This window comes from Nelumbo lutea, chromosome 3 (genome assembly GCF_056320005.1).
Source record: "Nelumbo lutea isolate HS-2025 chromosome 3, American lotus-T2T, whole genome shotgun sequence".
Classification (NCBI taxonomy): domain Eukaryota; kingdom Viridiplantae; phylum Streptophyta; class Magnoliopsida; order Proteales; family Nelumbonaceae; genus Nelumbo; species Nelumbo lutea.
This window is the reverse complement of record NC_142686.1, coordinates 12,033,951-12,049,414: the sequence shown is the minus strand read 5'-3', so window position 1 is coordinate 12,049,414 and position 15,464 is coordinate 12,033,951. Positions and strand designations below refer to the sequence as shown.

The following is a 15,464-nucleotide window of genomic DNA, read 5'->3' as shown; positions in this document are numbered from 1 at the left end:
TTCCGTCAGAACCCTGAGTTTGGCTTAGATCAGTGTAAATCCATTCAACAGTCTCTTGCAACCTTGCATTGGGAATATCTTTTGCAAGACTGTAAAGCTGTTCGAATGGGTTTTGTATTGATCAAAGAACTCTAGTTCCCACATCTGGTCTGGTTTCGGACAGTTTGGATGTTCAACAAGCATTTGAAATTTTTTTTGACACCTGTTCCTTAAAATACCCTCACTCCACCCTTGAAAAAGATTAAAATCCACTTTTGATATTCCCACATCTGGTCTGGTTTTGGACAGTTTGGATGTTCAACGAGCATTTGAAAATTTTTTTGACCTGTTCCTTAAAATACTCTCACTCCACCCTTGAAAAAGATTAAAATCCACTTTTGATATTCCCACATCTGGTCTGGTTTTGGACAGTTTGAATGTTCAACGAGCATTTGAAAATTTTTTTGACCTGTTCCTTAAAATACCCTCACTCCACCCTTGAAAAAGATTAAAATCCACTTTTGATAGTTGTTCAAATGCTCTTTTAATGTGATTAATTAGCATCTATTTGGCATTGATGTCATTGTTTTAGAAAAGGGTGATACATCATGATACGTTGGAAAAAACGATGCTCCAGAAAAAGTTAACATGTTTAAAATCATTTTTTCATAAAAAACAATATTCTAAACCATGCATTAAAAAAAAAATACAGTTTAAAATAATGTTAAATTTGACATTTTCTCAGATTATAGCTCAATAAAATATAACGCGGCAGTGACGTAAACTTCTTATAATGAGTACCTAATGCAGAAACAGATATGCTGGTAGAAAAAAAAAATGTTACTGTTACTCTAAAAAACGTCATACCTAACGGCTATATTTCCAAAAAAAAAAAAGACAGCCCTACTTGCAACATAGCACCGGTACCAAAAGAAAATGTTGATGATACTCCAAAAAAACGTCATACCTAATCGCTATACTTCCAATTTCCAACCCACACGTCAACAGCATCGGTGCTCTCAATATATGGCTGAGATGTTAAGTCATGTTTTGCCTAGTGCCTTCGGTCCTCTTTTCGGAGTACCTAGTAGGTTCACGGACATGGTCTCGAGAAACAAGGGGCATGCATGTCCTTTCTGCCTTTCCCATACCAGGGGCGAATCATGATATCGCGATTGAATTTGATTGGTGGGATGGAATATAAGTGGGAGAGGGGTAGGTCTGTCTAAAAGCCCTGCTTATCGTTGGTTGCGAGCCGTCCGCTACTTTCACTGCCGTCCGTCCGCTCTCGTTTCTTCCGTCCTGCAGCAGCGTCCAATGGCTTCCTCTGTCAATCGATGGTTGAGGCCTGAGGTTTTTTCATTTCTCGCATTTTAACTTTTTTTCTTTACTCTCATTCTTGTGTAGATTATTATTATTATTATTTTTTTCATTGGTATTCTGTTCTAGGTTCTTCCAAATCTAGTTTTGGGTTCTATCTGTCGATCTCTTCATAGATGTATTTTCTTTTTGCTTGTGAAGGTTTATCCTTTGTTCGCCGCTGTTGGAGTTGCTGTAGGAATTTGCGGATTTCAGTTGGTGCGCAATATCTGCATCAACCCTGAAGTCAGGTCAGCTACTACCAAACCCCATTTCTTTGTTCTTTGATGCATGCTTGCTTCTGTGTATCCTTTTTATTGATGGATCTATAGCCTCTCTGAAAATCTATCTTAATTGAACGATGATAGATAAAAAAAATTACCTAGATTTACCACTGTACGGGAATTTTATTTATCAGCTCAGTCTATTTAAAGTGGTGAACACCTAAACAATCCCCAACCCCCAAAGAAGGGGGTGGGTGGGAAATCAGATCTAGATGCTCCGACCTTTTTTCATCGGGCAATGGATTGGCTCTACTTCTGGAGTATATGTAACCCTTTTGACTTCTGCCCCATCTACACTAAATTTTCTGCACGGTCTTTAATTTCCAACCTAATTTTGTTTACTTGGATTCTTACATCTCTGCAGTAAATTCTTTTCTTTCCATTCTAAATATTATGGGAATCAAATAAAACTATGTTTCATTATTAAACTTTGATGGTACCTTTGCGAAATTTGGAGTTGCATCTTTTTTTTTCCTTATTTTATTCCATTTAATATATTCCGATCTTTGATTTGAGCTGTTGAAGCATATTATCAGCTTAGGTTTCCTTTGGTAATGACATGATATTTTGGTTCAAGTAAAATCACGCAAATCGTACTCTATAATACACCTTCGAAGTGTCTTAACTGGATTTTAGAAATTAGAATCTTTGTCTCGGTAACTCGTAACACTGTAATTGCAGTTTTCTGCCAGACCTTGGTATCCAATATACTAGACTTTGGTTTCTCAAAGTATTGTTTTAAGGCACTACCAAAGGAGTCCTTTTGTATCTAATCCTACATTCCTACAAAATCAAAATCAAAATAAAATGATAACGAAGTTCACAAAGCATCATTAAGTTATATGATAAAACTGGGGCATGTTATCAAAAGAAATTCCATCAAATTGCAGCACAAAATATTATTAATGTATACTCAGGACAGTGGAAAGCGTTTGATACTTGATATGGCTAAAACTAAAGTTCACTTCCCACAAGATTCTTGGGAAATGTTTCTTTTGAACTTACATAATGTTTTTAGTTTTTACATGGAAATTGTAATTTTAACTTGTACATGTGTTCTGTATTCTCTTTCCCTTTGGCTCTGGAATCAGGGTTAGCAAGGAAACCAGAACTGCAGGAGTGTTGGAGAACTTTGCAGAAGGAGAGAAATATGCTGAGCACACTCTCAGGAAGCTTGTTCGCAACAGGTCCCCTGAGATCATGCCTTCCATTAACAATTTCTTTACCAACCAAAAATGAAGGCAGCCAATTTAATAAGTGATTTTTACGTCTTATAGAACTTTTTATTTTGATCTATTATTGTGTTTGTGATTGTCATTGGCATTGATATCACTACTCTATGGGTGTAATCAAAACTCAAACTGAACTGTTTTGATAACATTACCTAAATGAGGATGATGCACGAAACTGAATGGATCATCGTCATTTGTTAATAAAATAAGATGGATACAGATATCGCCATCTCCCTTATTTTCTTCCCAGAGTACCAATTGTATTATGCGCCTTTTGTGCATGTGTTCATAAATTTGGTGGTTAATTTTTTTCAGACTGAAATATTCCAGCTATTATTTATTTCTTTTTTAGAGCAAAAGCCGCTTTTATAATTCCTTGGGTTTTTGACTTTTGATCCAAATGCCAAGGGGTTTTTTACTTCCTGTATCAAGGAGAACTGGAGTGGAGAAACAACAATGGTGTCAAGCGATAGCGATGGTGAATTGATAGGTGTTTTTTTAAGACCATAAGGCTACGTTTGGTTTGATAGGTGTTTTTTCAAACCAAACACAGACTAAAAGGACTTGCAATCATCGTCGTCAATTCATTAATATGATAGTTTGTCCCAACTATATGGGTCGGCTCCATCTACATTTACATGAATATCATTTTAATGTAATGCCGGCACTTGCTTTGGCTTCACGTCTGGACTATCATAAAATAAAATATTTAATATGCTTGTTTTTATCCCAATCTATCTCGCGTGTTAGAGCGTACCAATGATTTAAAAACCAACTTGGAGGTCGGTTCAACCATCTGAATTGAACAGTTGTAAATATAGGTATAAGCATATTATGAGTTTCCTTTGAGGGGAGCAGCTTCATACATTACTATTTGCTAATAACTGTCCAGTACTAGATTATTTTATATTTAATCTATTTTTTTAACTATGTAATTGTAAAAAAAAAGCTAAAAATTGCAATCTGAAGCCTAAAAATGGTTTTTTTGTGAAAATAATGAGACAAGGCGCCTTTGCCTTTTAAGACGCAGATCTCAAGCATTCAAATACAAAGTTATGGCCTCTCTAAATTTGCACCTTGAGTCTGACAGTGATGAGTCAAATAGGTCATCGGTTCAATCATCAGGTTCGTACAGTTTTTCACCACAGGTTTTAAACAAATCAAACTGAACCCAAAATTGTGGTTAAGTGGCAATGCAGGTGGTTCATCCATCTGGCTTCACGACCGATTCAAAACACTGGCATACCCATTTAAGGGTCCGTTTGATTTGCAGTCAATCAAAATTGGAATCAGAATGAAAATCGTCAGAAGTCAGAATTCGAATGGTCTATTCCCACAATATTTTTCAGACCAGTATGAGAATGGGAATTAGAATCAACAGAAATGAGATTTCATTTCCAAGGGAAGGGGCAAGGAATGACCATGGGAGAATGCCATTCCAACAGGAATGAGAATGGGATTTCAATTCCACCCAATCAAACAGTTGGAATCGAAATAGCACATTCCGTTTCCAATTCCAGACCCTTATTCCTACAAACCAAATGGGACCTAAGTTTTCTTTTTTGCTAAAAAGATGTCGTTCAACTAGTCATACCATCACTCATGAAAACGGATGTGATAAAACAGGAAGGAAAAAAGATAAAGCATGATTTAGGATCATTTGAAATCTGATGGGCTAATACCACTTGACGCTGTCTTCCCATACTTGCAATGTTTTTGTTGCGCATGATCGTTGTGATTCTCAAAGCTAAGGACTAGTCACAAATGACAAATCATAATACTCAAATGCTTCTCTTCTAAAAGTTGTGGTTGGCTGAGGATTCACAAATCACAAAGTAATGCCGTGAAGAAGCTTCACATGCTTGATGAGGCGATTACAGATTGTATACAGGTATACATCGCGCCATTCATTCCAGAGTTTCACTTTACGTGAAACGCTGGAAAAATGGTTTTGGATGAGGTACCGTCCAAGTTGTCAAGGTTGTTCCACATTGGAACCCACAACTGGGTTTGAAATCTGTCCTTGTTACCTCAACACCTTCGCCCTCTATGCTCCTACAGACATACAATAGCATGCATAACAATTAAAAATGAAATTTATCAAAAAAAAAACAAATAAAAAAGAAAGAAATGGGAAAATTAAGGAAAAAAAAAAAGAACAAGTTAAAGTTAGTCTGATGAGAAAAAGGAAAAGTATTTGCCATATAATATGAAGAGAAGATGACATCTCATCAAAACTTGTTTTGTTTTAATGATCAATTTAGATCACTTGGATAAAATTCAAAAAGCATGATCTGTAAATCTACTCATAAGCACCATAAATGTTGTCATCATTTTTTGTATATCGAACTTTATTAAATTGAAGAAAAATTACAAAAGAGAAACACCATTTCTGTAACGTATAAAATGAACACGTACATGACTGGACAAGCAAAAATAATAATGGAATGAACAGATCAGGATGCCAGCAAGTTCTCAGTCATAACTAACTGCTGGTTGTTGAACTTGGTCCTCAAGCTTCAAAGGCTTTTTCTCTATAAGTCTCAGTGTAGGGCTACCGAACGCAGAAGCACTATTGTATACCACTTGAAGTTCATACAAATGATTTAGAAGGTTTCAAACATGCAATTGCATGATTTTTTTCGAAAAATCAATTGATTTTTCCATAAAGCTCGTCTTGTACTTCAGGAATAAGGAGTCAAGCACCAAGCACTTGCCTCTGCAGTTTGTATGTTTCACAATCTGTTGAGCAGTATGATCTGACATGTGGCATACTGGCATATTTTTATCATTAGTCCTTGATTTCAGTGAAACCAGGCATTAGAGGAAATACCTGTTTTTGGAATTTTCTTATGGAGGGAAATGCTCAACATCCATGGAAGGTAAACCAGACTGGGCTGCTCTCATTCCACGTAGAAGGCTCTTTGCTGTTTCCTTCTCCTGCATCGTGGACATAGAAAGGAACAATTAATAAAGCTGAACGGAAACATTTTGGACATCTAAAAACTTGTCAAATAGTGAGATAACTTACTGGGCCTGTATAATCCAGAAGTCTGGTACAGTAAACTTCTGCTTCCTCAAACCTCTTTTGTGCTTTGCAATGTGTAGCAAGAAATAGCAAAGCTTCTACCATATTTGGCCCCTCCCGGTCCTCATCTTCCATCCTCTCCAAATCCTTTTTGTAGTAAAAAGCTGCCTCTTCAGAACGCCCAAGTTCATTATGCAGCTTTGCCAGTTGGTGCAATGCAATTGCTTCTCTGTCGTTACAATTTGCTGCCCTTTTGTAACATTTGATCGCCTCCTCAAGCATGTGAAGCTGCTCAGCTTCATAGCACTGTGCCATGGCAATCCACAATCGTGAATCATTTGGTTGTAAATATACTGACTTCTGGAAGTAGTACAGTGCATAGAAGGGCATACACATCATCTCATATGCTTGTCCCAACCCATACCAGGCCCGATAGTCACATGGATCAATATCTACAGCCCGTCGATAGGCATCAATAGCAGCCGGGATGTTCTTCATCTCAACATACTCATGACCCATCAGAGTCCATGCTGACAAGTAGTTCTTGTTGAGTTTCAGTGCCCTTCTAAAATATACAACAGATTTCTCATGTTGTCCCTTCAAACTGTAATAATTTCCAATAATACAACAAGACTCAGGTTGGTATTTATCAGTCAAGAATACCCTGTGGGCAAGGTAACTCAGAGCTGAAAAGCACTCCTTTGCATAAAGTACATTTGAGTACATATCCATATCCTCCACTCTATATGGATCGTTTCTTAGAAGTTCTTCAAATATAACTTCAACCTGCTCAAACTCCCTTAAACTGTACTGGGCTTTTGCTATTTGAGCCTGTATATAATTGCTGAAAGTAAAAGTTCCTTGCAGATATTCATATTTTGATAAGGATTCACTGTGCATCCTGAGTCCCTGGTATGCACTGGCAAGAAAGAAGTCCTTCATCCAATGATTCTTGAGATTAAGAGTGTTTAAGATATCAATGGTGGTGCACAAAGACTGCAGCTCTGACCAGGCACTCCAATTCCAAGGATAGCTGTTAACAGATTCCACAAGAACGTTACGAGAGAGATCCTCATGACCGTTCTCCTTAAGCACAAGCCCATATAAGTAAAGGCCAAAAGGATTGATGTTGCCACTCTTGCGGTATGCTGACAACTCCCTCTCAAGAGAAACCAGTTCATGGTTTACAGCATCGCTCTTACCTAAAGGTCCCTCAAGTTCTATCATCTCTTCCTCTTTCCGCTTTTCACCAGCCTTCATGAGAAAGAAGAAAAGGCTAAACTCACGATACTTATTTTAAATACTAATATGCTTATAATGTTCCACATTTTTCTAAGCATTTGATTACATAACCATTAAAGTAGACACCTGATAAGCTATACGTTAAGAGGCACCGACACTTAACCATAATGTTGATGAATATGGTGTTTCACTGGCTACTGGTTATTGTTGAACTAACAATGTAGCTCTTGTTGAAGAGAACCATTTATGAGCTGTGATTTGTGAACAGTGTAAATTCACAGGTAGAAAACAACTTCTGTTAACAGGTTAACCTTGGGAATTTTAGTTTCTTTTACCAGGGTTAAAGAGTACACTCCCAGAAGAGGAGAAAGTGGATGAAATGAAAACATAAAATTGGCAGTTTCATAACTTACTATGTTCAATCAAATGGCATCAGATCAAACAGCATGTTTCCAGAAAAAATGATAGGATAGTATCTCTTGTTTGATTGGATAATAGGGATGGGGTGGGTTGAGGCTGCTCCTTTCCAAACCCAACCTTTTGACATGTAGCATTGAACCATTTATCAAAAAAAAAAAAAAAAGGCTTTGGTTGAATGTAGGTATACTATTTGTGGGGTGGGGTGGGTTGGATTGGGGCCGGATGTCCACAATCTTTAGTCGGCACTGGGCGGATTTGGGTGGTTGTGGTTGACACCCCTATTGGATAGTATCTCGCCATGATATCCTGTGGAAATGACCACCTTGGACTTGGAGGATTTTAATGTGCAAATGCTGGTTCTTTCATGCTCCAGCTAGACAAGGGTGGCTTGAAATCAAATCTTATGGGCACAGTTGTAAGATTTTGATAACACATCGAGAGGAGAGATAGGAAGGTTTGTCACTCATTGACTGATTGACCTTTCTTTAATGTACTCTCTTATATCTTTGTTACATTAATGAAAAGCTGTGGTTATTGATAAGAAATGCTGGTTCTTTGATTGTCTTTTCCACTGTTACATCATGTCTTCTCTGGATAGCTTTCAACTTTAGAACAAGTTAATGATTATTGGAATTCAGCCATTACTCCACAAAGAAGCATTTCCTTTCATGGAAAAAGAAAGGTACATCAATAACACCAGATAAAGGGTCATTTATAAGGGAACACCGACTTTTTTTGAATAGTAGGAAATCTTTTCTCCAATTTTATACGCATGGAGAATCTGGTAATGCTCCTGAGGAGACTTTACCAATTTAACATCTTAGAGATGAGTCTGAATTTAAATTGTACGTGAACTTTTCTCCATAACTTGCCTCAGTTAGGCCATACCAATAGTGTACTAAGAAGTTTCATGAGTATAATTCCTCCTCCGTTATGAACTGGATATGAACCATGATGACCAGAAAAAAGGTCAATCAACACCAAGTATGGCCGCAGAGGTCCTTCCAATACAGTTACTAATTGCCAGTCCTTTTGGATGTAAAATAAGAGAGACATGGTCCCTATTTTTTCAGTTAGTAGCAATATTGACTAAAGAAATAAATACAGAAAACAGAACTGGGGAAGTAAAGTATAGAAAAACATAAAAATCAATAACCTCCAACATAAAAAGTTATTTTACTGATTGGGATTAACTCCCGGGCCATTCCTTCCACGAGTTCTACCTCAGAAAGTCAGAATTAGTAGAAGAAAAGGAATTGATGTAAAAGAACTCTTCCATCAAGCACAACAACTATCTCTTTCCCAAATCCCAATGAACCACTGATTATCTGACTGACCATACATGAAATCAACAAGAACGGTTGCTACCTTGGCGAATCTGTTTAAACATAGTAAGTTGGGAAGGAGGAGAAAAAGTGCACTTGGTGAGTTGGGAACAAGTCTGTCTCCCCAAATCTGAAGGGGGGTTAGGTACAAGGAAGCTGAAACATTTTAACTCTGCCCTCCTAAGTAAATGGATTTGGAGATGCTGTAGAATCGGATGCTTGGTGGAGATCTCTCATTGCCAGCAAATATGGTGTGAGTAGGGGCAATTGGAGATCTAGGTACCCCGCTCCTAACTGGGGTAACTCTCTGTGGAAAGGGATAATGAAGCACTTTCCAGATTTGGCCAGGGGGATCTCAGTCAAGGCTGGTAATGGTAATAGGATGAAATTCTGGAAGGACCCTTGGTGCTCAGATGTTCCTCTTGCTGAGTCCTTCCCACTCCTCTTCCAGTGTGCTTCTGACCAAGTGGCCTCAGTTGCTGAGTACTATATAGTATTTCTGGTGGTTCAGTTCTTTGGACTCCCTCTTTCCGAAGAAATCTCTTTCATTGGGAGGTGGATGAGGCAATGAATCTCTTGACCTATCTCCAGTATCAAGAGTTGGATTATAGTTTAGAGGATAAGTGGCATTGGAAGTGGAATTCTGATGGGATGTTTTCATTTGAATCTTTGGCTGCTAATCTTGGTAGGAGGGGTGTTCCTGATTTCCCAGTTCAGCAAGTGTGGAATCCCATCAATCCAACTAAAGCCAGTTTCCTTGTTTGGACTATGGCTCTTAATAAATGCCTTTCCAAGGAGAACATTGTGGGCAGGGGATTTCAGATTTCGGACCTGTCTTGCAGCTTATGTGGGTGCAGTGCTGAATCTACTGATCATTTGTGTATGCACTGCCCGTTCTCTGCTCAGTTGTGGAACCACTTCCTCAACTCCTGGAAGGTTTGTTGGGTGATACCGAGGTCGGTAAAAGAGCTATTATGCGGCTGGCATATCTTGGGCTTGAGCAAGAAAAAGAAGACTTTATGGAAGATGATTCCAAGTGCTGTAATTTGGTGTATCTGGGCCGAGAGGAATAGAAGGGTGTTCAGTAACAAGTTTCTCTAAGTCTGGAGGACTTAACCCAGAAGTTAGTGGGCAAGCTGATTTCTTGGTTGTCTGTGGCGGCAGGTTTTAGAAACTGTAATGTGTCAGATGTATTATTTTCTGTCTTGATGGCTTGTGTAATTGCTGAATGGATCAGTCAGCCTGTTTTGGGACTGATCTCAGCCTCTTGTGTGTATTTCATTCTCAATAAATATTACTTTACCTTTTCCAAAGAAAAAAAAACATGGTAAGAATTTTGAAACCATTAACCATACTAATATGGGATAACTACTTGATGAGTAGGATTCAACTGACCATTGTGCAATGGAAAAACTCTGATACTTTGCATGCACTGTCCCATGCCAACATTCACTTCATTAAATGTTTCACATTTCTTAAGTGATGTAACATATAGGTTTTTGAATAGAAAGAAATAAAGAGATCATCAAAATGTGAAAGTTCTTCAGTAACCATGATGATACCTTTGAACACACATAATTGATAATCCATCCAGCAAAATATTTCATATACGTTGGTATTAAGGTACTTGACATCCTCATTCCCCCAAAATCAGTTTACAGTTCTCCAATATACGGATATATTATTTCTTAGGGTAACAGATCGCAGTCACAGAAATCAACAGATAATGACAACTTCAATCTAAATGTTTGGCCTCCAAAGTTCCATTCTAGCATCTCAGCATCATAGTTCCTTCCAAACAAAATCAATCCTGTTGATTCTAGAGCTCCCAATTCTTTCTCCAATGGCCATTATTTGCTGATTTGAGTCAGTAATGCACATAGAACATACCGAAATTCAAAATTATCTTTTTCTTTTTAATAGAACTCCAATTCGCAAACGAACTATTAATATCTCACCCCCGAAACAGCTCAAAAAATGCGACCAACCCCCAAATCAAGAAGCGGAGAAAAAAGTGCAACTCGAAATATTAGCCATAAAAGAAATGATGAAGGAACATTAACGAATTTAAAGATGAAACAAACCAGAAAAAGGGCGTAACAGCGCAAAAATACTGCTTTCTTTCCCGTCTGATCTCGAAGCGCATGAGCAGCCCTCCGGTACTCCCGACAATCGAAGTAGGACTTAGCAAGAAGATAACAATCGCTATCCACAATCTCATCTTCCTCGGGGACTGGAGTGGTGGTATAGGAAACGCCGGCAGCGGGTGTTGAAGGGATATCGTTCGTACGGAACCTCCTGCGAATGCTGGAACTCCCGCGCTGAAATCTGGTGTGAGAAGGTGTGAACTTTGCCGGGTCTTGTTCGATTCCCACTAGTTGCTCTGATGCCCTGCAATCATTAATCAAGCCAAACCCCAATAATGAAGAAGAAAATTGTGAATATTCGCATCGATTTTAAATTTCAGGAAACAAAAAAAAAAAGGAACTTGATGATTAAAAAATTTGAGATGGATGAACGTGATCTGGAATCAAAACGAAGCGGGATGCAAAAGATTCAAAAAGTACAGATAATGTGGTAGATAGTGATATAGGATTGTAGGGTTTAGGGGATTTCTGCGCACCATTTTGAAGCGGAGTAGAGGCAACGATCGCTAAGCTGGCGGATTGCAGTTCGAAGCTCGGTCCTGCAACTATCCTTCGAACCCATTAGCTATCCCCCTCACTCTCTTCCTCCGAAATTCTCGCGCTCTCGGTTATAACTATAAACCCCAAATTTTAACGTGGAAGTCGCTAACATGCACCGGGAGTAATTGGCCCATCTCACGCTATGACGCTAGTCAATAGTCATCATGCTTGGTTTGTTTGGGCCTTTGGGGCGTTGTCGTGTTGAGGACCTGGGCTGGGGGCCCAAGAGGCCGGATCCAAAACCAACCCCACTCCATGGCATTAACGTGCAAAATATTAGGTTTTTCGTAGGGCTCAGTTTGAAAAGAGTACAAATGCAAATACATATTATATATTAAAGAGAGAGAGAGTGTGTGTGTAAATACAAATATCTAAGGTAAAATCCTTGCATTTTGTATTTTAAACCTATATTTGCACTCGTTTCAAATTGAGATTATCTTATCAGCACCCATGAAAGAAAGTATAAGTAATTAAAGCATGGTGTGTTAACGGATTTAAATTTTGTATTTTATTTTTATTGTTAATAAATATATTTTTGTTTAATATGATAAGCATATAACATTAAAAATATGCACAATTTTTTTGTATTTTCTATAATCTTTTATTTCTATTTATTTTAAGTTTTATTATATAATTATTACATCATGTGTTGATCTATTTGACTTGAAATGAAAAATAATCTTATTTTTTTGGAAAATTTTAAAATTCTTATTCCATTTCCATACTCAATTGTAAAAACAATTTCTTATTAATCTTCATCCACTTATGTTTGTTTAATATGACAAAGTTGTAGTATTTGAAATATGTCAAAAGTTTCTATGTTTCTATTCTTTTAATCCTATATATATTATTTCTTTATTATTTAATTATGACATACTGGTTTCCCACATTTTTACTATAAAGAAGTGACCTAGTATTGTATTGGGTGTATATTCTCTATGCACCAACTAGAATGACTGTATGTTCTCCACTCCATTAATTTTACAATAACATTGAGTTATTTTCCTTCTCTTTTAGCATTATTTAATGACCCATATGAAGAAACCTTTATTATTTGTTTTCTTTTGGTTTTTATTTTTTGTTTAGTATAAATTTCAAATGGGATCTAAATTCTTAATTGTGCAATGTATCTACCAATTAATTAACTGGATGGCTGTGCTACTTTGCTTATGGTCAAAACATGGAACTGAAGTATTTCTCTGTCTACTTTAATCTCTCTTCCATTCAAGAAATGGGGAGTAAGCTGACTACATGGCTTGTTCTACTTGCTTCAAACCTAGTACCAATTGGGTACACTGGGCAAGCTGGGCTTTGTGTCCCAACTCCAAACAACAATTTTAATCATTTGAATGTATATTTTCTCATCTAAAAATTGAATCATCGCTAGAATGTTAACAAAAATTATATCAGGAATAAGCTACAAGTGAGCTCAACTGACAACCTCGACTCAGTTATAACCTCAAATTATGAAATTCTAAGGTGTGGCACCATTTTCATTTTCGTTAACTTCATCTAGATGCGGTTAAAAGCTTGGGTTGTTGGGCAGTATTATGTCTGTGTTCAGTCGATTATGCGGTCTTTGGTTTGATAGAAAAAGTAAGATAGAAACAGGAAGTTGAGTATTTCAAACAGCCTTATGTAACTTGTCAGCTTTATACACGTGGGGTGGAGCAGCTCGAGCAATTGTAGAATGACGGGCTGCTTTATGATTTATGATTGTCCTCGTATCGTATCCTCCTGTTCCCGTGTTCTCTAGCCCGTAGAGAAGTAAGAGTGAAATCTTGCAATTTGAACTATATTAGTCTATTGGTAAATATAGTTGCCGAGTGTAAGAAGAGAAGAAAGAAGAAGTAGAGAAGAGGAATATGAGTTAAGAGAGAGAGAGTTTGGGTGTTATGTTTATATGATAAATTTGAAATTACAGCCATGTTCCTAAGGGCGTCCAAATACAAAAAATGAAAAGACAACAATACCCTTAAAGTCAAATGCACATTCTCAATAATCTATGTCAATTGGTAAACAATATTGATTATTGGAGACCTAGGTTGGTGGTTTGTGAATACGAACATTATTTTTATTTTTATTTTTTGAAGAATGAAAATGAGCAATATAAGACACTTGTCAGTCTGAAAAGAATTCATTTTTAGAAAAAAAGTGTTTGATTCATAATAATATTTTCTCATTCTACCTTTTTTTTTTATTCATTCTTTTCCAGTTTAGAATTTCATCTTGAGTAAGAATGAGAAAGAATGAGAATTAAACCAAACATGGCCTTAGATGCCCGGGACAAAGCTCCTATCTCCCATAGCACCTGTTTATGATTGGAAATAACACTTTCAAGAATGTCATAGCGAAGGAATACCATGTTGAGCTTCTTGGTTTGGAGTTCAGTGACAATATAACTATTGGATTAAATACGGATCTAATCAAAAGATTCGTTCTAATTTAAATGGTTTCAAGGTAGGGATGATCATGGACCGGGTTTTTACATGGTAACAATGACATTTAGGGGGCATTCTTTTTCAGGATTTTGAGAGGGGAAAAGTTGGTCAATGGAAATCGAGAAACCCATGTTCTTTTTTCAGATATATGGGAAAACCCATCTCCTAGGTGGGTAAATAACTTCCCCACTTGAGGGGAGGTTGCCAACACTTGAATGGGACAAAAGTACCCCTTTTAATATTGGATTTTTATGGCTAAAATTGTCATTGCCTTATTTATAAGGGAAATAAAAGAACATGGGTGAATGCACTTACCCGAGTAAGTCTTTCCTAAGAAACGCATACCTAAGTAAACGCATTTACCTAGGTAAATAACTTACCAAAAAGCGAACAGAGCCTTAGGGCTACCTGGCCCAGCCTGGCTTGCACCTTGGGCTTGATAATATATGCCTAGGCATTTGGTTATCTTGCCATAAAATTATATTGTAAAATTAAGGGAAATTGTCTAAAACTCACCATGAGTTTTTAACATTTCTCTTAAACTCACCACAACTTTTCAAAATGTCTAAAACTCACCATGTCAATAAGTTTTTATTTTCCAAAACTCACCTTCTATTAGTGCACCGTTAATGCTTCTTAACAGAGGTGACCATGTCAACATAAATAACAATTTTCATGACCAAATTACCCTTGAATGGTGAGTTAGAGGAAAAGTGATCTTTTTCAGTTTTCAATTTTTTTTTTTTTTGCATTTTTAGCGTTTTTTATAATTTCTGTTTTTTTACATTTTTCTATTTTCTACAATCTATAAATTTCCTGTATTTTTGTTATTTATTTGCAATTTCTGTGTTTTTCTATAATTTTTTGTGTTTTTTCTACAATTTTTATTTTCTGATTTTGTTTTTCAAATTCTATATTTTCTATAATTTGAAAATGATTTATTATTTTTTATTTTTCAATTTCTATAATTTTTTATATTTTTTTGTAATTCCTGTGTTTTTATGTATTTTATATTTGAAAATATTTTTTTGAACATTTTCCTTTTTCATGTCTAAATATTAAAATGGTAATATATTAACACCCATTAATTTATTTTGTATATACTTTATATTTTTCTATGAAGGTTAAAATGGTAATATATTAACATCCATTAGTCCGTTTAACGTCAAGTTAGTGACATGGTGAGATTTAGACATTTTGAAAAGTTGTGGTGAGTTTAAGAGAGAAATGCTGAAAACTCATGGTGAGTTTTTGACAATTTCCCTAAAATTAAAATTTCAAATTCAATTTATAATAATATTACAAAAAATCAACAATTAACCCTTATCCTAATCATATAGGCTTAATCATGTTTCATCATTCCATTCTTTTTTTTAATGTCAAATCATATATTGATATGGCAATAAATTTACATGTATACCATAAATAAATAGTATAGGACCAAGAAAATCCCAAGCCGGGCTGGGC

At 36.5% G+C, this 15,464-nt stretch overlaps 2 protein-coding genes across 2 annotated transcripts; one reads left to right on the top strand and one right to left on the bottom strand.

The window, feature by feature from the left end:
- The first annotated feature begins 1,213 nt into the window (after window positions 1–1,213).
- Window positions 1,214–3,103, top strand: LOC148862972 (uncharacterized). Its single transcript, XM_088975262.1, has 3 exons — window positions 1,214–1,332; window positions 1,501–1,589; window positions 2,714–3,103. The coding sequence occupies exons 1-3, from the start codon at window positions 1,297–1,299 to the stop codon at window positions 2,859–2,861; spliced, it is 273 nt and encodes a 90-aa protein (XP_088831388.1). The 5' UTR covers window positions 1,214–1,296; the 3' UTR covers window positions 2,862–3,103.
- A 1,383-nt stretch (window positions 3,104–4,486) lies between these two features.
- APC8 (anaphase-promoting complex subunit 8) lies at window positions 4,487–11,647 on the bottom strand. The gene is made up of 5 exons (XM_088975261.1): window positions 11,493–11,647; window positions 10,954–11,260; window positions 5,886–7,136; window positions 5,688–5,794; window positions 4,487–4,909 (listed from the first exon to the last, which is right to left on the bottom strand). The coding sequence occupies exons 1-4, from the start codon at window positions 11,576–11,578 to the stop codon at window positions 5,705–5,707; spliced, it is 1,734 nt and encodes a 577-aa protein (XP_088831387.1). The 5' UTR covers window positions 11,579–11,647; the 3' UTR covers window positions 4,487–4,909; window positions 5,688–5,704.
- Window positions 11,648–15,464: the final 3,817 nt, after the last annotated feature.